Source organism: Alexandromys fortis, unplaced genomic scaffold (genome assembly GCF_014885135.2).
Source record: "Alexandromys fortis isolate MF-2015 unplaced genomic scaffold, M_Fortis_MF-2015_v1.1 scaffold_64, whole genome shotgun sequence".
Taxonomy (NCBI): Eukaryota; Metazoa; Chordata; class Mammalia; order Rodentia; family Cricetidae; genus Alexandromys; species Alexandromys fortis.
In genome coordinates, this window is record NW_026067976.1 from 3,640,847 (window position 1) to 3,663,053 (window position 22,207).

General features: G+C 41.0%; 1 protein-coding gene across 1 annotated transcript in view; it reads right to left on the reverse strand.

Moving 5' to 3' along the window:
* Positions 1-22,207, reverse strand: part of Adamtsl1 (ADAMTS like 1) — a 919,831-nt gene that overhangs the window by 259,793 nt on the left and 637,831 nt on the right. The window contains exon 5 of the mRNA XM_050157409.1: positions 20,930-21,166. Within this exon, the coding sequence (XP_050013366.1) occupies positions 20,930-21,166 (237 nt within the window). The remainder of the gene's footprint in view (positions 1-20,929; positions 21,167-22,207) is intronic.

The window sequence follows — 22,207 nt, forward strand, 5'->3', positions numbered from 1 at the left end:
ACTAAGAATGAATGAGAGGAGTGAATATGACCATGGACTTGGGGGTATCCCACAGTTACCCTATCTGTGCTTCCTGAGGCCAGGCTTTTCTATATGATTCCTGTAACCCCATAGGTATGTTTCTGAATGAATGTGCTCCAGTCACGGATCGCTAGCCTTTCAGCGTGCAGCTGGAATCAAGGGGATCCAGGGAGAAAGTATAATTTATGTAAGATACACACTTCTAAGATAATTTACGTTTTACTTTTGAATTGCATATTTTTGAGTTGTGTTGAATTAAGTTTTGACTTTTACATGTTGAGGTTGAGGGTTAAATTTTTGTAGCATAAAGAGCCTAACAATTTGAGTAGCTCTGTTCACTTCGTATTCAAATACTCTTCTTCAAGCCTTTAAAGTGACCTTCAGTTGACTTCAAGCAGGCTCTCACTGTGAATGCTCTGCCCAGGTCACAGGAGTCTATGCCTAGAGCTGTTCCTAACTGGAGGTAAGATCAGAGTCCGGGGAGCTTCATAAACAAACACCAACCTGCTACCTGTTCATCCTCCTGACAGAAATGGGGAAACCTCTAGCTGAAATGCTGGCTTCATGGATGAGAGCACTGGTTGATGTTCTAGAGAACCTAAATTCAGTTCCCAGCAACTACATGATGCTCTCCTCTCAACCATCTGTAACCACGGTTTCAGGGGGGCTGATGCCATTTTCTGGCCTTCACAGTCCCTGCACACATGTGGTACACAGACATTAGCACACACAGAATAAAGTAAAGATCATCTTCAAAAAGAGAGAGAAAAGGGGAAAACCTAAGGCCAAAAGAACCCCAGTGAACAGCTAGAGATTCCCCCAGCTTGAAGCTCAGTGGGAGAGAGGGGGTGCTTCTAGGGGCAGCAGGGCCAGGCAAAAACATGAGCTTTAGGGGCAGAATGACCAGCCACCAGCTAAACAGATTCAACCAATCAAATTACACTCGGGCTATGGATGGGCCTTCTGTGAGGCTTCCAATGTGTGAGCATCACACGTCCGGCACAGTCCACAAGGACAGTCTATTATGTGGGTACAACAGTGATGATGGTGGTAGCTGATTTGCCACCTAGGGAAGGGTAGACATCTGAATAGCCATAGGTCAGGCGTGTGTTGTATGAGTGTGCAAATAAAGCTCCCAGGGCTCGGCACCATCTCCAGCAGCAGTCGGCACTGTCTGCCGCTTAATGAAGCCAGCTGGGAATGCAGAAAAATGGCCTCATCTGGATGTTTTAAAAGTGAATGAAGGTGAGTGAGAACCACCTACCTACCTACACACCTACACACACACACACACAAACATACATACATTTTGCAGATTTTGTGGAAATATTACATTTCAAGCCTGCAATTCTCAGCTATCTCTATGAGCCCCTGTTGACCATAGGTTCTATCTGGAGGAGTGCTGCTAGTTCGCAGTTTCTACTTTGAAGCTGTGAAAGTCATCTGTGGGGAAGATTAACAAGCTCTGCTTTGAAGTGTAGAGAGACACTTGAGGAGCTCCTCTGGGAAATGGAAGTCTGAGCCTGAAGAGCCCTGACAAAAACCATTCACCTGACATGTTGCCAACACGCTTCAAATGAGCCTACACATATTTCTCAGAATTAAGAAAAAAAAGGCCGAGCATGAAGGAAATCTGAGGTCCTTTACCCTGGCAGGACCACAGATCTGAGCACACATGCTCTCTGCTATGGGTGAAGCTGTATGAACCTTTCCCTACCCAGACAGGCAAAAGGACTACAGAGGCCTTCGCCACTTCAATAACACCAGCTACTATATCCTCCCTTTCAGCAAAGTAAATCCTTGCTATGTGTGGTCAGAAATGAATGATGAATGGAAGAAAGGAAGGAAGGATGAAGGAAGGAAGAATTGAAGGAAGAAAAGAAGGAAGAATGGGAATGATTGGAGGAAAGATAAAAGGAAGGAAGAAAGGGATAGAAGGAAGGAAGGATAGAAAGAAGAAATGAAGGAAGAATAGAAAAAAGGATGGAAGGAAAGAGGAAGAACGGAAATATAGAAGGAAGAAAGAAAAAATAAAAGGAAAACGGAAGAAAGGAAGGATGATAGAATAGAAGAAGGAAGGAAGAAAGGAAGGAAGGAAGGAGGGAGGGAGGGAGGGAAGGAAGGAAGGAAGGAAGGAAGGAAGGAAGGAAGGAAGGAAGGAAGGGAGATCAGCCAGAGACGTTGCTCAGAGGGTAAGGGCACTTGCCACCAAGCCTTATGACTTAAGGTCAATTCCTAGGACCCTCACAGAGGTATGAGAGAGAACCAATTCCTGTACATTGTGTTCTGACCTACCTACCTACCTACCTACACACACACGCACACACAGCACACAAACATATGCATGCACACACACATACACAAATACATTAAATAAACTAATGTAAAAAATTGAAAGAAACAAAATGGAAGGGATTTCAAAAAGGGAAAAATCTGAATAAAAAGAAAAATTTTAGTTAGGCGAGTGGCACACACCCATAATCATAGCACAATGGCAGAGGCAGGAGGATCCTGAGTTTCAGATCCTGGTCAGTTGGGTTACATTATGGTTTTCAAGGCCAGCCTAAGTTCTATTATCAGGTCCTCCTGTGAGGATAGTTTGTTTTTGCTGTAGCAAATAAAACTTGCCTGAAGATCAGAGGCCCGAGCTAGCCACTAGTTAAGCCAAAGAGGCCAGGCAGTGGTGACACTCACCTTTAATCCCAGTACTTGGGAGTCACACACCTTTAATCCCAGTACTTGGGAGTCACACACCTTTAGTCCCAACACTAGGGAGGTGGAGACAGAAGGGATATGGCTAGACAGAGAGAGGAATATAAGGTGGAAGGAGACAGAAGTTCAAGACATGCAGTCTGAGGATTTGTAGGGACAGGATTACCCCTGTGGTCTGAGGAATCAGCAGAGGTCAGAACTAGTGGCTGACAGCTTTGCTACTTTGATCTTTCTGCATTAACCCCTATATCTGACTCTGGAATTTTATTTTTAAGACCAATTAGAATTCACGCTACACCCTCCTATCTCAAAATAACCTTACGGCCTGAATTCACTCAGATCACATGGTTACAAAGTAGAGAGTAGAGGAGGCTGCTCAGACATGATCTGTGTTGTCCAATAAAAAGCGTGAGCACTGATGTTATTTCCAGCTAAGGAGTTCATAGCCACCCTGAGACACTAAGAGGTAGCTGAAAGCCTTCCCCACTACTGAAGCTTTGGGAGCTCCGAGAACAACACCAGTCAAGTAAAACCGACTTGAGAAGACGGATGCTTGCTGCTTCCAAAGCCTCCCTCCCCATTCTGCCTCTCTGCTCCTTTTCCTGAAGTGTCTGTTTCTTCCTTTCAATGTCTATCATTTCTGCTGGCAAAGAAATGAACTTGCACTAAAGTGCAGCCACGCACCCAGGTGCACACGCAGTCAGCCAACCATCAGGTCCCAGCTGCTGGGAGGTGCCACGGCACGCACGTGCAGCAACTTTGTGCCTGCATTTCTGCAGAAGTAGAAATGACAAGTAGTATGATTTGGGAGTTTTGCCTTGCTGGCAAGGTGCGCTGCTTGGACTTTCTCTTATCATATTATCATTTCTAAATGAATGGGATGTTTCCGTGATAACCTGACCATAAGTCAGGGGCTGAAATTCACTTAGCAATGATGAAAGAGACGAACACAGCGAAGAACACTGAAAGCAAATACCTGAAACTGTTCACCGACAGGACCTTCCAAACACACATATGCATAGCATATTCTCACTTAATTCAGACCAAGGAAACCTGTGTTTGAGTCTTCTTGGTTTTGTCATTTGCTAATTGAGAGACCTTGAAGACATCACTATCTAGATCCAACTTTCAGCTCTTGATCCATGAGATGAGGAGACTGCGTTGGTGATTTCCCCAAGGTTGTTTTCTGCTTCTGATTAGCATTGCAAGATGCAAACCATCCCAGAAGGCCTCAGAATTTGTGCTGGCGTCTCTTTTCTGCCAACCACACAGAGTGCTTCTGGCCACGCTCCTCTGATTTCTGATTCTGAGGTGTTCTCTTGGATCATAAGTCGGTCAGCCTGCAGCTAAAACACTTTGTTCCCTCTTGATTTGGGCTCCTCGGGGCAGCTGAACCAAAAAGGCAACTGAAGGACAGGTGGGGTTTATTAAACTAATTTTAGGTGCTTGTGTGGATTTTCCTGACTGGCAAAACGCCCTTATTAGGATTGTTCCAGAACAGTCTTTGGCAACTTGGATGTGCTAAAACTTGGGTAAAATTATATTCATGGCTAAAAATCTGGAAGGCCCCTGATGCTTTAAACTGTTCTTATTAAGTATCTCAATAATTAAAGTAGCCACAACATAAAAAAAAAATCATCCCTTTATCTAAGGTGATGTTTCCTTGGGAATGTTCCAATTAGCCCAAGTATAATTACTAATTGCTTTTCACATTTGATTTTTAACATTTGAAAACAATTACATGGAGTGCCATGACGCCCAATCTCACAATGTTTTCCTCAAGTCTACTTTACCGAGTTTTAATTTAATGTCTTTTCTTCAAAGCCAGGGACAAAGTGTCAGATCTTGTAAATTTCACATATATGTAAACTGCCCTTCAAGATTATGATCCTAAGATAAAAACTTGATGACCATATTAAATTAGAGAGAGCTGAACTAATTAAATTGAATGACTGAAGATTATCTAATTTTGTCATGGAACACCCCTTAGGTAAAACACTTTTTACATCTGTTTTCTAATATACAGTATAGATAAATTCCATCTGCCTGGGATATTGACTGATCTTTATGGCATTTAGAAACCTGGCACTTTGTACAGCCCATCTCAGGAAAGATCTAATGTCTTCAGCAACGAAGGCATACCTAGAGGATCATGGCTGGTATACAAGTTCACTGAGCAGTTCTCTTGGTGGACAAGGTTCTAGGATTCTTTTAGTCATCTCTTAGGAGGAGATGGCAGGATCCCTCAGATTCAAAGCTATCTCAGCCTTGTATATGACAGAAACGTCTGACTTCATTAAACAAACTGTTTTACAGCCTGCAGGAAGTGAGAACAAGACCCTAAATATATTAGAAGATAAAAATCAACATTTTAGATGAATAATTCATGCGAATTAGGAAGGACTGGTCATCTGGGGACAAAAATAGCCAACAGAGACCTTCATTGATTCACTGGCCCATGTATGTAATGGTCATATTGAACAACACAATCAACTCAACGTAAATAAGCTATTCTTACTACCCAGTGACCAGATCTCAACCTGACCGCACAGAGGGCCGTGTAAAAGTGGGACAAAGAACATGAGGGAAAATGGCTGTCAAGGGCAGACAGATTTTTGTTCTCTGGGGACTTTGAGTGAAGGAGTTTGGAAGGAACGTGGTGACCCTGGAGCAGGACAGCGATGCCTCCCCCACTCCCTAACTGAATTTTGGTGCCCCCTACTCTCTAGTTGATTTCCATGGCTCCGGCACTGACAGTTGCTTTCCTAGAGTTCAACGGAGCATCTGGTATTAGTAGGTGCTTAATAGATCCTGAATGAGTAAATCTAGGGTACCTGATCTGTCATCTTCTCCTTCTCTCAGACAGTAACAACGTGGCACAATTAAGTTCATTTGAGGATTAAAGGCAGTAACATATAAAATGCCCACACAGCACAATGCCACGGCCAAAGTTTCTTCATAAGATTTTTGTGGCACCTCGCCGCCCCACAAATATTTCAATACTCACTAGCAATCACTCTTTATCCCTTTCTAATTCCCTGGCAGAGACACCTCAAGCAGAGGCCTGTGCTGGACATGGAAATATGGAATACGTGACTGCTACATGTTGACAAAAGAATCCCCAAGTACCAGATAGTGACGATATTAAGACGTGGAACTTCGGGGAGATAATTAGTACTGGATGAGATTATGAGGGTAGGATTCCCATGACTGCATTAGCAGCTTGCAAAAAGAGAAAGGGAGAACCTGAGTTAACAATTTTCCGCTGTCTCACCATGTGGCTATCCTCTGACATGCTGCCATGAACCAGATGCCAGTACTATCTTATCCTCTTGGACTTTCTCTGTTTCTGTAAATGATCAGCTGTGAAGTATTTAGTAATAGTAGCAACACACACACACACACACACACACACACACACAAACACCAAGTAAGTGGTTCTTTGTTACTGGGTTCTCTTATAATCCATGAAATTTGTGTTGTACTGTATGATTAACCCTTTTTTTTTTACTATGAAATAATAGTCAATTATATGGAGATACCATGCTTTTTTCATTTTTAAATTAGTATACAAGGTATTAGACTGACTTCCCAATTCAGAAGGTGATGTGTATTCAGGCTGTTGTTTCTACTTATTGGCTATCTTGAATACTGCTGTGATAAACATTTGAGAACAGGCTATTGGTATGAATGTATGATTTCATTCTTTTGGGTTCATAGCTAGGAGTAGAATGGCTGGATTATATGATAATTCTATGTGTCAGCTGTTGGGGAGCTGCCAGATCGCTTTCAAGGTAGCTGTACCACCCTGCAGCCCATTCTCAGAGCCGCTTCCCATGGAACCTTCTCACCAGTGATGTGCGTCTCAGTGTAAGCAGTGAACAAGGGAGGAAGGGAAAACTCCCAGTAGCTCTGGATGCTGTAGCAAGCTGCAGAGATGGATCTTTGGGAGAAAGGCGAGTCCTTCTGATTTCTGTATTCTTAGCTCACAGCCTAGGGACCGTTAATATTCTCTGGCTACTTTTTGAACAGTTCCAAGATGTCACTGGGTAGTAAATAATGGGCTTTACCCAAGAAGAGGCCTGCCCTTTGCCCTCAGCTCTTGGGAGGTAATCTTCAAGCTTTTGTGATGCTATGACCAGTAAGAATGCCTTTGTCTGGGGTTTTGCAATGTGCCATTGTCTATTCTCACAATATGATTTGTGGGAGCGCTGGGCCTCTGATAACAAGTTGACCTCTGGAAGCGCTGAAAAACAAGGTCAACCACACTGTGCTTTGGCACCTAGCCTAAGCAAAAGTCCTGAACACCCAGAACTGCACTGTGATACATTTCCCTGGATGTCAGTATTCCATGAATACTGTTAGGAGAAGAGTTACCTAAACTGTCCCACTGTGAGAAGGCACATCTGGGCATCTCTTGGACCCTGTTCTCTGCATCTCTTCTCATGGCTCATCAGCACTGTTCAGTTGCAAAAAACTACAGCCACAAGCATAGTGGTTTTCCATGTGTTCTGTTTGCATTTCTATTGAATTATTGATGTTGAACACAGACCCAGGGACCCATCCAATCAAAAGTGGTACCAGAAGTGAATATGATCTTGGAGAGATGACCAAATTCTTGGAGCCAGTGTTGTCACTAACATTGCGAAAATTCTTAAAGGTGATGATGTAGTATTTCATACATATGGTATTTAAAGTAGCCTGAAGAATCATTAATCAAGAAAAGCATCAAAGAGAGAACTAAGAAAGCTGCCAGATCAAGGCCAAACATTCATTTAATGGAACACAGAATTTTTAGGCCCTGAGGCATCCCTGCTCCAGAGAACATACTCCTACCCGTATTAACTGATAAGTACTTCATTATTAATAACTTGTCCCCTCCAGAGGAGAGGAGGCCATGCCACAAAAATACCAGAGTCTGAATTTAGCACTGCTTTTTTTCTAGTTGTATACGCCATGACATAAATCCCCTCATTTATACGCTGGAAATAAAACTATGCCACACAGTATGAGAACAAAAGAACAAAGTGATAAACATGGCCACACTCTAAGAAGTCTGCAGTATTAAAATGATAAAATTTTACATGTGTTCAAGTGTACTTCCCATTTTCTCTTCTATGAGGTTTAGTGTGGTTGATTTTATGTTGAGGTCTTTGATCCATTTGGATTTGAGTTTTGTGCATGGCAATAGATATGGGTCTATTTTTATTCTTCTGCATGTTGATATCCAGTTATGACAGCATCATTTGTTAAATATGCCTTCTTTTTTTCCATTTTATATCTTTTGCTTCTTTGTCAAAAAATCAGGTGTTCATAGGTGTGTTGTTTGATACCCAGGTCTTCAATTCTGTTCCATTGGTCCTCCTGTCTGTTCTTATGCCAACACCAGGCTGTTTTCAGTGCTGTAGCTCTGTAGTAGAGTTTGAAGTCAGGGATTGTGATGCCTCCAGAACTTCCTTTATTGTACAGGACTTTTTTTTGGATATCCTGGGTATTTTGTTTTTCCATATGAAGTTGAGTATCATTCTTTTGAGGTCTATGAAGAATTTTACTGGGATTTTGATGGGCCTTGCATTGAATCGGTAGATTGCTTTTGGTAAGATTACCATTTTTACTATGTTAATTCTACCTACCCAGGAGCATGGGAGGTCTTTCCACTTCCTAGTGTCTTCTTCAATTTTTTTCTTCAAAGATTTAAAGTTCTTGTCATTCTTCCACTTGTTTGGTTAGAGTCACCCCACGATATTTTATGCTATTAGTGGCTATTGTGAAGGATGATGTTTCTCTGATTTCTTTCTCAGCTCAGTCCATTTATCATCAGTGTAAATGATGGTTACTGATTTTTTTGAGTTAATCTTGTATCCTGCTACATTACTGAAGGTATAGAAGTTCATTGATAGAATTTTGGGGGTCTCTTATGTAAACTATCATATAATCAGCAAATAGTGAGAGTTTGACTTAGTCTTTTCTGATTTGTATCCCGTTGATCTAATTTTGTTGTCTTATTGCTCTAGCTAGAACCTTAAGTACTATTCTGAATAGACACAAAGAGAGTGAACAACATTGTCTTGTTTCTGATTTCAATGGGATTGCTTTGAGCTTCTCTCCATTTAGCTTGATGTTGGCTGTTGGCTTGCTGTATATTGCCTTTATTATGTTTAGGTAAGCACAGCAGACCACTTCCTAAATATAAACCCAGTAGCACAGATACTGAGAGAAACAATTAATAAATGGGACCCCCTGAAACTGAAAAGTTTCTGTAAAGCAAAGGACATGGTCAACAAGACAAAACAGCAGCCCACAGAATGGGAAAAGATCTTCACCAAGCCCACATTGAACAGAAGGCTGATCTCCAAAATATACCAAGAACTCAAGAAATTGATCATCAAAAGAACAAATAAACCAATAAAAATGGGGTACACACCTAAACAGAGGATTCTCAACAGACGAATCTAAAGTGGCTGAAAGACACTTAGGGAAATGTTCAATATCCTTAGAGAAATGCAAATCAAAACAACTCTGAGTTTCCTTCTTACACATGTAAGAATGGCCAAGATAAAAAACACTGATGACAACTTATGCTGGAGAGGATGTTGGGTAAAGGGAACACTCCTATATTGCTGGTGGGAGTGCAAACTGGTACAGCCACTTTGGAAATCATTATGGCAATTTCTCAGAAAATTAGGAAGCAACCTTCCTCAAAACCCAATAATTCCACTTTTGGATACATATCCAAAGGATGCTCAATCGTGCCAGAAGGATATGTGCTCAACTATGTTCATAGCAGCTTTGTTTGTCATAGCCAGAACCTGGAAACAACCTAAATGCCTCTCAACCAAAGAATGGATAAGGAAAATGTGATGCATTTACACAATGGAGTCCTACACAGCAGAAAAAATAATGAAATATTAAAATTTGTGAGCAAATGGATGGATCTAGAAAACATCATATTGAGTGAGTTAACCCAGACCTAGAAAGACAAATATCACATGTACTCACTCATAGGTGGCTTTAAGATATAAAGCAAAGAAAAAAAAAGCAGCCCACAGTTCATAATTACAGAGAACATAGACATGAGAATATAGAGAATGAGGACCCTAAGAGAGACATGCATAGATATGATCTACATGGGAAGTAAAAAAAAAAGGACAAGCCGGGCGATGGTGGCGCACGCCTTTAATCCCAGCACTCGGGAGGCAGAGGCAGGCGGATCTCTGTGAGTTCAAGACCAGCCTGGTCTACAGAGCTAGTGCCAGGACAGGCTCCAAAGCCACAGAGAAACCCTGTCTCGAAAAACCAAAAAGAAAAAAAAAAAAGACAAGATCTCCTGGGTAAATTGGGAGCATGGGGATCATGAGAAAGAGTAGGAGGGGGGAGAGGAGAGGAAGGAAAGAGAAGAAAAATATATATAGCTCATTAAAAGCTATTAAAATTTTTTTGAATTGTGTATTCTATAATTTAGATTCACTCTTTCTTATATATTTCACTGGTTTTGGGCAAACAAAATCAATAAAAAGTCACATGGTGGTTCACAACCATCTGTAATGAGGTCTGGTGCCCTCTTCTGGCCCACAGACGTACATGGAGACAGAATACTGAGAATACTATATACATAATTAATAAATAAATCTTAAAAAAAGTCAAGTTTTTCTTAGCTTATGTTTAAACTGAAAGAATAAACTAAATAGATATGCTTCTCACAATTTTTTCATGTTGGGATGGTGGTGGTACATAGCCATAATCACACCATATGGGTGCCTAACGTAAGAGGACCCAGAGATCAAGGCCAGCCTGGCTTACATAGAGGCATGGATGATTCCAAGATAGCCTATGTGTGTAGTAAAACCCCATTTAAAAAAGTTGGGCTTGATGGGGTAAGATTGTAGCTCTAGTTACTTGGGATATAGAAGCAAGAGTATTCCAAGTGCAGAGAATGTCTGTGCTACAGAGTGAGTTCAAGGCCAGCCTGGACAATGTAATGAGTTCTTATTTTCAAATAAAAAGTTAAAAAGACTGGAGATAAGCATAGTGGTTGGGCACTTGTGTAGCATGTGACATTCTGGGTTCCTAATTCTGAAAAAGAAGCCGTCTTTCTACAAAGCTTTAGGTACTCTCCATGTCACAAATTGAGTAATAAAATGTAAAAAAAAATCTTTCTGAAGAAACCAAGAAATCCTTTCCCTAAACAGCAATGGCACTTGAATAAACAAGGAATACTACGAGATGACTGAGTCTCTGGAATGCTCTCTATATGCTTTAATTTTCAGAAACAGACAATACCTAAAGGAACTTCGAAACACCATATACTGTTTTGACTCGATTGTCTCCTAAGGCTAGCAAACATTGATACTCACTTGTTACCTCACTGATACATAGTCAACAGAAAACTCTAATCTAACACACTTTTAGTCATGTGTAAATGGAAGTATGACTGGTGACTATATTAGCTTGATGAAACCAAAGTTTCAACCTAAAAGGGCAGAGGGAAGATGGAAGAGGACACAAGGCAAATTCGCTGAGTATCAGGTAGCAGACATTGCACTGAACATAATTGTGTTATCATATATATATCAGCTATAAATGTCAGTCCCTTCTATGGTCAACAGAATGGCAGCATCATGCTTCGTGAAAGACAGAAAACTTGGCATTGTCTTCAGTGCTTTCTCGTTCCCTCTCACACTGCATGTAGCCAATTACTGGGTCTCCTGACTTGGTTTCAGAAACCTCTTTCCTTTTTATCCCACAACCATCTTTGCCTCAGGACCATCTACTGTCTCACTGCACACAGGAGATTCTGGCTAAAGTGCCCACATTACCCTATCTTTCCATTCTAATTATTTTAATGCTACGCTGTCACCTTCAATAAATACAACAACACCCCAAATTTCTTATCTATGTCTTTCTGACCAAGGTCCCAACATCCTGTTTCATCTGCCTCCTTACCTTCAATTCTAGACACTAGATTGGCTTTTTGGTCACCTCTTCCTTTGAGCACCACCCAGGTGACAGGTGAAGAGCCCTCTCTATGTTCTATTCTACCCAGAGCCTTGGAAGAGTGTGGCCTCATGACACTTGGAGTTCAGAGTTCTAGACTCCAGAAATATGACAGAATAAATTCCTCTGGTTTTGAGTCATGCAGTCAAGAAAGACACCACGAAAAGAAATTTGGTCTTTCTATGAGACAAGATCACATGACCCACACATAGAGATAGCACATGTGGGAAAAAGATCTAAGACACCTCACTTTCTTCCAGACTAACACTTAGATATACCCTGTTAATAAAAATATATGATGCTTATGAATAGAAAAGAAATTGGGATGTTCTTCGACTAAAGACTAAAATAAAAGAGATAACTAAATAGTTCAAGAAGATGAGAAATAAAGTCAATCCCATATCTTAGAAAGAGGACCTCATTCACAGCGAGGTAATCAGGAAATGGCTAAGCCCCTTCCCTTGCAGAGTGTAAATTCCAGGACAGCGGGACTGCTCTTTACTTTTCTGTCTACTTAAATACTTCCAGTACCTACCACATCATTAAATACCAAGTAGAAATTTGATAAGTGAATACATAGAAGTCAAATTATAGTGTTTTCTCACAAGTCTACAAAAGCACCATCCTTGGGAGAAGATTTAGTTCAGCTTCGCCTTCTCATTCACTAACGCACGGCAGTGCTTCGTCAGAACCAAAACACCCAGCTTCAGTAGCTACACTCAACCAGTTAATAGCAGTTTTCTTTATCTTCAATGTATCAGGCAAGGGGCTGAAAAACAGACTCTGCAATACGATGCTTCCATGTGGAATTCAGTTATAAAACACAGGGAGAAATGGCCAACTCATCATTTCTGACATCACCATCTTTGGACTACCTGGAGGACATTTGATACTAGTGACTCGGGGTCACAGACAGAGGATGGAGAAATAATCACTCCGTTTAATTCATTTCCAACTGCTCACCCCAGGAATTATTAAATATGAAAAGAACTTCTTTGGTGGAAGTGTGGTAGACATAAAGACTTCCCTCATTTCATTTACCGCTTACTTCTCTACCGTACCGCTCATTTAAAAACATTACCCAAGGCATGACTTAAAACTAATTTGCCTTTATGTTTTTGGAATGCTTTGTTGTCTGAAATAGCATCAGGTACGACTAAAAAATAAGAGGATTTGATATAAAAGGTTTGTTTGAAGTCATACTTGTTCTTTTGATATGCTTATAGTATGTATCAGCTGATGAATCCCATTAGTTCTAAAACTAAAACCAACTTTTCTCTATTTTCTTTGAAAATGATCTGAAAATTATTTTCAGTGGCAGCACACATTCTATCTGTAAGTGGATGCTGTTCTTCACAACACAGTCTGGCTTTATAACATATAGAAGTGTGTGCGCTTGGATCGTGAAAATCGGGGCCTTGCAGTGGTCCTAACAGAGCTGATCCTGTCTGTGACGGCTCATTAGCTTTGCACAGGGCACGATTCACTGCTCCGGCGCCGGAGCTGATAGAGGGATAACGGGCAACTGTTAGCTAAAGATGCCCAGAAAAGGAAATCGACAGGTTTGTCCACTCCGGGAGCCAGTGCCCCTTGCGACATGCACGGACATATGAAATCATGCAGTCCACATGATCACATGGAAGGAAATACACAGACAAGAAAGAGCTTGGGGACTGTGGGTGCTAACAGCTGCTGTTTACTAAGCCCAGTATTAGCGCTCTGCATACACTTGGTCGCTTAATCAATCTTATCAATCAGGTCAGTCACAATTATTCTCATTCTACAGAGAGGAAACTGAGGCTAATATTTTTCTTTTACTGAAAATAGAATTTTTTCCCTACAGTATATTCTGATAAACCTTTTCCCTCCTTCTGCTCCTCCAAGTTCCTCTCCACCTCCCCTTCCATCCATATTTCCTCCTGCTTCCTATCTGTATTTAGAAAACAAACAGGCTAGATCTTCCTCTGCAAACTTCATTTTCTCTACTCAGTGGTTTATTCCAGCCCTAACTCCAGCAGACAGGCACTCCCTGGGAGCCCACAGCCCAGTTTGGATAGAGAAGCAGGTGGGCTAACTTCAGTTCTTCATCTCTCCTTCCTCTCCTCCAAACCAAATACCCCAGTCTCATCCCCAGCAGCAGCCCACAGCAGCCCACATGCTACAGCCTCCCTCCCTCATCCCAGCTCCCATCTCCAATGTATCACAGCCATCTTCCCCTTCAGCCTTTCTTCCCCCAACTCATTGCTTTATCCTAGTCCTCAATACCAGCAGGCACAGCCTGGGGACTCACAGCACATTCTGGCCAGGGAAGCAAATAGTCTAAACACAGATCTTCACTCCTTCTTCCTCCTCTTCTCCAAATCCCACCCCCAGTATCACCCCATCTCTGCACCAGACTTCCTGTTGTGGCCTTCTCCTCCTCTCTGCCCCCATTTCCAATGGATCACACAGATCTTTCCTCTCACCTTCCTTCCCACTCATCCTGCTACAGCCTCTCCTCACTCTCTAGGCCCATCCCTGGGGGACTTAGCAGACCCTCCCTTCTCACCTCCAGTAGATCTCTTCAGGTCTGCCCCCCAGCCCATTCCCATTCCTAAGTGTCAACTCCTAATACCTAGAAACACATGGAATCCCAGTACCACACATGTCGATCCCAGAAGAATTTCCAACCAGGCAACACACAGCCACCACACTCTCCAGAGAGAGAGAGAGAGAGAGAGTGAGAGAGAGAGAGAGAGAGAGAGAGAGAGAGAGAGAGAGAGAGAGAGACAACATAAGCTAAGGACAAAACACCAACCCAACAAAGAGAAAACCAGAAACCAGCACATTGAATTATAATCTCCCCCAAACCAGATGTCTAGCTATCCACATAAAAACACAATCAACAACAGCTAGGACAATATGTCTACATTAGAGAGCAGCAACCCTAGCACACCAGGTTCTGAATACTCCAACACAGATGAAGCCCAAAAGAAAGACCTTACACAGCCTTTATGAATAGGACAGAGGTCCTTAAAAGGGAAATGAATGAAAACCATTAAAGAAATTCAAGAAAACGCAGTGGAAGGAAGGGAATAAAAAAGCTCATGATCTGAAAGTGGAAATAAAATGAATATAGAAAAATCTAGGCTGAGGAATGTCTGGAACTGAACAATTGAAGAATTGAAGCAGGACTCTCAGAGGAAAGCCTTATCAACAGAATATAGGAGATGGAAGAGAGAATCTTAGACATTGAAGACCTGATTAAGGAAATGGATACCTTGGTCAAAGACAATGATAAATCTAAAAAAATCTGCTGGCATAAAAAAAAAAACAGGAAATCTGGGACACTAAGAAGAGACCAAATCAAAGAAAAAATGGGTGAAGGGAAAGAGACTAAAACCAGGTCAAAGGCACAGAAAATATTTGTAACAAAATCATAGAAGAAAAATTCCCCAACTTAAAGAAGGAGATGTCTATCAAGGTACAAGAAGTTTACAGAATGTCAAATATACTAGACAAGGAAAAAAATTCCCCTTAGCCTCTAATAATCAAGGCACTAAATGACACAGCAAAGAAAGAGTATAAGGAGCTGCAAGGAAAAAAGATCAAGTAACATATAAAGGCAGACCTATTAGAATCACAGCCAGCTTTTCAATGGAGACTCTAAAAGCCCCAAAGAACCTGGGCAGATGTGCTGCAGATTCTAAGAGACCACAGTGCCAGCTCAGACTACTATATCCAGCAAAGCTTCCAAAAACCATAGATGGGAGAAATAAGGCATTCCATGATAAAGTCAAATTTAAACAACTTCTTTTTACCAAATCCAGCCCCACAGAAGACACTATAAAGAAAACTCAAACCAAAAAGGTTAACCATACCAAAGAGTAAAGAATAAATAATCTCAGACCAGCCAATAAAAAGGGAAACACATACACACCACCACCACCACCACCACAACAATAGCAACAATGTACAGGGCTTTCAAGGGTCTGCAACAGATGGGGGTGCTAGAGCAGAAAGAAGTTGACACATGCCCCCATTCATAATCAATAAGTTATATCTTCAATTGATAATCACTTATAAAACATTTATAAATGAAAAATTAGGTTTCTCCAAGGGACTCTTCCTAGTCAGTAGGGGTGAAGGCTCTAAGTAGGCACCAGTTTTTTTTCTCTATGTTCAATGAATTGTGCATATGTTATTTTCAGTAACAGGGTCTTGTTGTGGACCGAGGCTTTTAATTTTGTTTCAGGTCATATACCTGCAAATACTGAAATTTAGCCAGTAGATCATTCAGTGCGGAGTTCAGAGTTTCTGGCTTTAAGCATTCAAACTTGCATTCCCATTCTAGCTTTGCCTGCAGTATACATCTAATGCATCTAAACATCCTAGTGTTTTTCAACCCAAGACAGAAGGGGAGACTACACCCTCACAGTGAGCCCCAGGGGTGATTGTCACATTTGGTAGGGAGCAGTGAATGGGGGGGGGTAGTTTGGAAAGGTATAGTCACTAACTCTATTTTTTTCATAATATCGATGACAGAATTAAAGCTGGACAAAAATCTTAGCCCATGGGATGTGCTGAAGAAATAGCGCTGAGAACATATTTTCAGAATGTTGATAAACACCGCCACTCCCTGACCTTTTAGTCTGTTGTTAACTGTGAAACCCTCGGAGAATCACAAAACTCAAGTCAGCCCTGTGTCTTGAGGGTGGAATAAGTCATTCTCAAGGAAGTGTTTTCCAAAACCACTCTCTGAAGCCCTACTGGTGACAGCATCTGTGTTCTGGGAGAAAAGAGAAAGTACGGAGCAGGAATTGTCACAAAATGGAAACAAGATTCAACTTAAAGAGTTGTCTTTTGTATCGAGTTAGGTTCTTGATCCCACCTAATTCCTAACATTTCAGCTGCGAGGGGATGGCATAGGGAGTAGATGGTAGACGTTCTTGTTCTGGTTCTGGGGATGAAACCCAGGACCCTGGGATGCTAGGTTAAGCATCATACCACCATGTTATCCTCCTCCCATCTTCCTCTGCTTCTTCTTCCCTCTCCCACATCCTTTCCTTCTCTTCCTGGAAGCCAGTGCTCTAGTACCATCTAGCTGAAAGTCTTCAGGGCCTTCCACATCTTCACAGCTGTCTACAGCTTCACAGCAATGGTCTCATTTGGTACTCTGGTTGGTGAGACAGTCTCATTTTACATAGATTAAGGTAAAGTTTCAGGAAACTACATACCAAGACCAGCATCATACAGTTGGTTAAAGAAGGGCCGGTTTTTTTCTTTAAAGGCTACCCGCTGTCCAACCTTTAAGTGGTTCATGTGAAATTGGCTTTGCCATAGAATCATAGTTTTAAAGACTTAGAAATCACAAATTTGAATGTCTTGAGGATGGGGCTTAAGAGATGTGTCTCATAATTGCTTTCCAGGTGATTCTGGTATGCAGCCAAATTTGGACTATTACTAAATCATGCTGGTCTCAGTATAACTCGAAGTGGCAGGAGGGGTAGGTTCCCGGGAGCCAGGCAGAGCCAGGTAGCCCTGGGCAAGTCATATAATCCCATAAGCCTATTTCTGCATCTGTGAAATTAAGGCAGTGCTTATGACATGAGAACCACAAATATTTGGAAAGTTGTTTGTCCAGTGAGAAAGTGAAATCTTGTGATCATTACCGCTGCAGTCAGAAGAGTGAACACATCACCTCCTGCATTGCTTTGCTATGATCAAGAGCAAAGAGGTGTGTGGCATAAATCACAATGGTTCTAAGATTTTCCTCATGCAAATTTACAGCTTAGAGAGCCAGACCACTTATTAGCAAGTCTCCAGGTCTCCTAAAGAGGAGATTTGTCTTCTTATTAGTAAAACCCTGGGATTTGCATTTCTGTTGTAGAGATGAAGGACCAAAAAGTTTTGAGGCAATGGCTCTTCTTAGAAGGGGATTAGATGGACAGAATTAGTGCTTGTGAATGAGAAGTCACTGTAGCTGTAAATTATTTTCTAACATGGTGATTATGTCCAAGTTAAAAAATTATTCTTTATAGTTTGCGATTCATATTGCTGGTCTCATAAACATTGAAAGCTGCCTTTGAGAAATTCTAAGACAAAAGGCTGACAAAGAGCTAAAAATCTTCAACAAATGGGGCAGAAAACAGAAAGGGGAAGTGAGGCTGGAAATGTATTTTTCAAAGAACTAGGAGAATAGGTTTATATAATTGCACATTTAAGATACTGGTCCCCAAGTTTGTTTTAAGATGGGGCATTTTCCTATTGAAAACGGAACTATGAATCACTGGTATAAACTTAACTAGATGATTACGTTGTAACTAGGATAGAATTTGTGTATTTTGTCTCTGGAGAAAGAGTGCTTCAGCTTTTCTTTAGTTAATTAGTCTCTCTTGTCCTCCTGAGAGTATACACAACGCACTTAAGATCTCTATTCCCCCATCGCCTCAGTGACCTCTGCTCATCTCCATTCCCCCATCAATCACCTCCATCTCCCTGTCCTTATGTTCATTTTGGAAAATTTAGATTGGCTTGACAGAAATGCTCCTGGGATACCATAAGAGGAAGGACCTGAGCTTACACCCTTTATGAATCCACATCAAGTTGCAGTTTTTTGATGTGGTTGGTGTGACTGATTTGATTTATGGCTTTCAACTCCCTTCTGGTGAAAATGATCTCATTCCAGACTTACTTTTCTTTCTATTCCTGCTGTCATTACCCAGGGAAAGGCTGATGCTTTGGTCCTCATATCTGGTAGAAGACCCTGCATCAGAACTGGTCTCGGTGACTCCAGGGCTGTCTGCTTCAGGCCCCTTATAATTGAGCCTATAAGGATCTTTCTAAAGAAGAGCTTTGAGTGTTTCTCTCCATTGCTAAGTCTTTCTTGCCCATTTACTGACTATTGTAGTCCTATCTGTTATGCAGTCCTCAATGATCATTTATAAAACTACTTTCAGTCTGTAATCCAACTTCTATCCAGCCAAATTACGCTATTTTTTAGTGTTCAAATGAAATCTAAGATTTCCTACCTCACCATGGCATAGCTCCTTACATGAGAAATATGTCAGTGATATACAGATGTGATTTCTATGTATGGGGCACATTTATTTTAAACAATTTACATTTACTCCCAAATCAAACAAATCACAATTGTGTGACTCTAACTTAAAGAGGCAAGCTTATCCTTATAATTGCTTTTAATTCATAATACAACATTATCTCTCCATATTTACTCTTGTAGAAGGTTTTTTTTTTTCCTGCTGAGATAGGATTTTCTTTTAGTTACCAAGGAACAGGAGGCCAGCTGGCAGGAAGAAACGGAGACACCACGCCAGGTTGAGCTCTCGTGCCACGGGAACAGTTGAGACCTAATTTGCTGACCTGTCAGGCTGATTTTGCTTCATTTGCAAACTTAGCGTTGTGGAAACAACATTGACATGGATATTAGAAGACCTGGAATCCGGTCCCATTTCTGACATGACGTAATTGTCACACGATCATGCACGTTTCTAGCCTTGGATTTTGTTTACGAGACATCCAGCTGTGAGCACAGGCAAGGGATCCTAGAGCACAGGCAAGGGATCCTAGAGCACAGGCAAGTGATCCCAGCTCCCATTCCTCACACCGCAGCCCTTTCCGTGTATTTATTTGCTTTATGATTCTTGACTGTCCCTGAAAGGTCTACAGATTTCATAATTCCATTTCCATAAATCAAGAAGCTTAGATGGCAGTGTTTTAAAAGATTTATTTTTATTGTGTGTCTATGTGTGCATCTGTGTGAGTGTGTGTGCAGGTATCTATGGAGGCCAGAAGAAGGTGTTGGATCTCTTGGAGGTGGTTGTGAACCTCCTAACATGATACTGAGAAAGGAAGTTGGGTCCTCTGGAAGAGCAAGAAGCACTCTTAACTACTGAATCATCTTTCCAGCCCTACTATTAATAAATGATCACAAATAATTTTGCAAATAGCTGTAAAATACCACCACAATGTTCTACATATATTGCTTTTAAAGGTATGTGGATACTCTCTAAGACCCTTGCAATCTTGAGAAGAATAAAATTCTACATTCACATTTACACCTTGAATTCACATATGACATATATAAAGAAGCTTCTGATATATTTATTTCTTCTCTCTTCTCCTATCTGAAAAATCTTGAACATGCCCCTTCCTGTATATAAACTATATGAGGGTTGACTGTGTCTGCTTCTTTGTCTCATGTACAAACCCTATCTCACATCTCATGTTTCATAGAAATGTATCCTGCACTTTTTCAAAAATCAACATTTAGATTTGTTTTAAATAAATGTAACCTTAAAAGAAATCACTGAAACATGTTTCATATTTTTCATATAAGTTATCATGCCATAGATTCAGACTCAATCAATGTCCTCCCACTAGAGGCAAATGTTCTTAAAATGTCTGTACTGTTGCATATAAAAGACTATGGTGAGTAACAGCACTCAGATAACCTGCTCACTCTATAATGTAGACTGCTCATAACAGTCCAAAAATGAGCTATAAAACAAATAAGACAAGTTCATGGCAAATGGACTAATACTTCATCCTCTTACCAAGTCTTCCTGCACACACTGATGAATTGGTACCAGAAATCAATCCCTTTTATATCCTTGGATTTTAAGGGTTGCCTGTCTGAAACCTATACCACTTGCTCAAATTTGTGTGAATTTTAAACATAGCTGTAGGCAGTAAGGAGGTGTGTTCTCCTACCTGAGCTACTCTGAAATTCTTTGTAGATGAAAACAAATGCCTGAAAACACACAATCTCCTCTCTCTCTCTCTCTCTCTCTCTCTCTCTCTCTCTCTCTCTCTCTCTCTCTCTCTCTCTGTGTGAGTGTGAGTGTGAGTGTGAGTGTGAGTGTGTCCTCTTTTCTCCTTACCTTCCTCCTTCTATTTTTTAAAAAATTTCAAGGACATTTGAGCTACAGGTATTTTCAAACTTCATCATCATGGACAATATTCAAGAATTTTTATTCTCCCACATTCAAGTATTATTCAAGTAAAGGAATAAAGAAACCAAACAAAACCAAATCCATCTGCAGTCCGCATGTCCTTAATGAATTGCAATACCTGCACCATTCCCTGAAATTACAATCTTCAAATCTGTTATCCCTTACAAACTCTAGAGATAACTGAGCAATCCTCCCAAGAAGCTTATTTACACGCAGGCGCAGCCCCTCTGGACAGCTTCAGCACTTACTTGGCATAAGCCGCTGATGCACATGTCCAGTGACTCCGTATAGCATCGTGTACCATCTAAGACCTTCGGTGCGAGTTCAACGATCAGACTGGTTCCTTTGGCTTGACACTTGAGTGAGCACGGGTTGTCAGGGTCATTGGACACAGGAAGCCATTCATAAAACTGGCCGTGGTACTTGACATCGTTATGAGCAGAACACTGCTGAGCTCGAAAATCACCCGCTTCTGGTGGACAGTCCTGGAGAAAGGGGGAAGAGCACAAGTACACATTATAAGAATAATCCCAAATAGAAAATTGGCACAGCTGTGCGGTGTGTGGAGGTCACAGAAGACAAAGTAAATGTCCCCATCATCATAAATGAACCTCATTATGCCTTTTTAGAGCATATATGATTATTTGGGCCCTTAAAATATAAAGATCTGAGAAAAAAACCTATTAAGTTTCTTATTGATGTCAAATTAGAAAGTAACTAAATCTTTAGAAAGTAAAATAAATCTTTGCATTGACATGAGCACAAGGTGCCATCTTGAAATATTTTCTGAAAGACATCGCTTGCCCATGATCTCTTCAACATTGTGACATTTCAATTCCTTCTAATTTTGGATAGCTGGAAGAATTTTGTCTTATCCATCCTGAAAATGAGATGTATAACAATGTTTTATTTTTTTTTTGTCATACTTTGGATTGATGTGCCAGCTTCATGTATCCTAGGTAAGAGGAAAGAGTTCTGTTGAGCTATATCCCTAGATCCTTACATTAAAAAAAATTAGGAGGAAGGGTGTTTTTCCTGAGTGTATATATTTGTATCATGTGCATGCCCAGTGCCTGCAGAGGCTAGAAGAGGATATCATATCGAGAAATAGAGTTCAGGAAGGTTGTGGGCTGCCATGTGAGTGGTAGAAATTGAACCCAGGTCCTCTGGAAGAGCAGCTAGAGCTCTTGACTACCAAATTATATCTTCAGGCCCACTTTTAAAATCTATTGATGGGTTGATTGGCAAGGGAGGCCTTGCATTTCATTCTGTAGCTGATCAGGAACTTGCAATCCCTCTGCCTTATCCTCTTGAGTACTATGACTGTGGATGTCACCATGACACCAACCTAAAACAAATGACACCTCTTTGTTTTAGTAGCTAGTAGGAAACAGTTAGGATAATTTTATTTAAAAAAATATATGGGGTCATCTGTGACTTGTCTTTTAGAATTTAGGTTTCCTAGGTTCTAAAATTAACATAGAACAAATAAGAGAGACGATCCTTTCTAGGTGAATTGCTTTGGG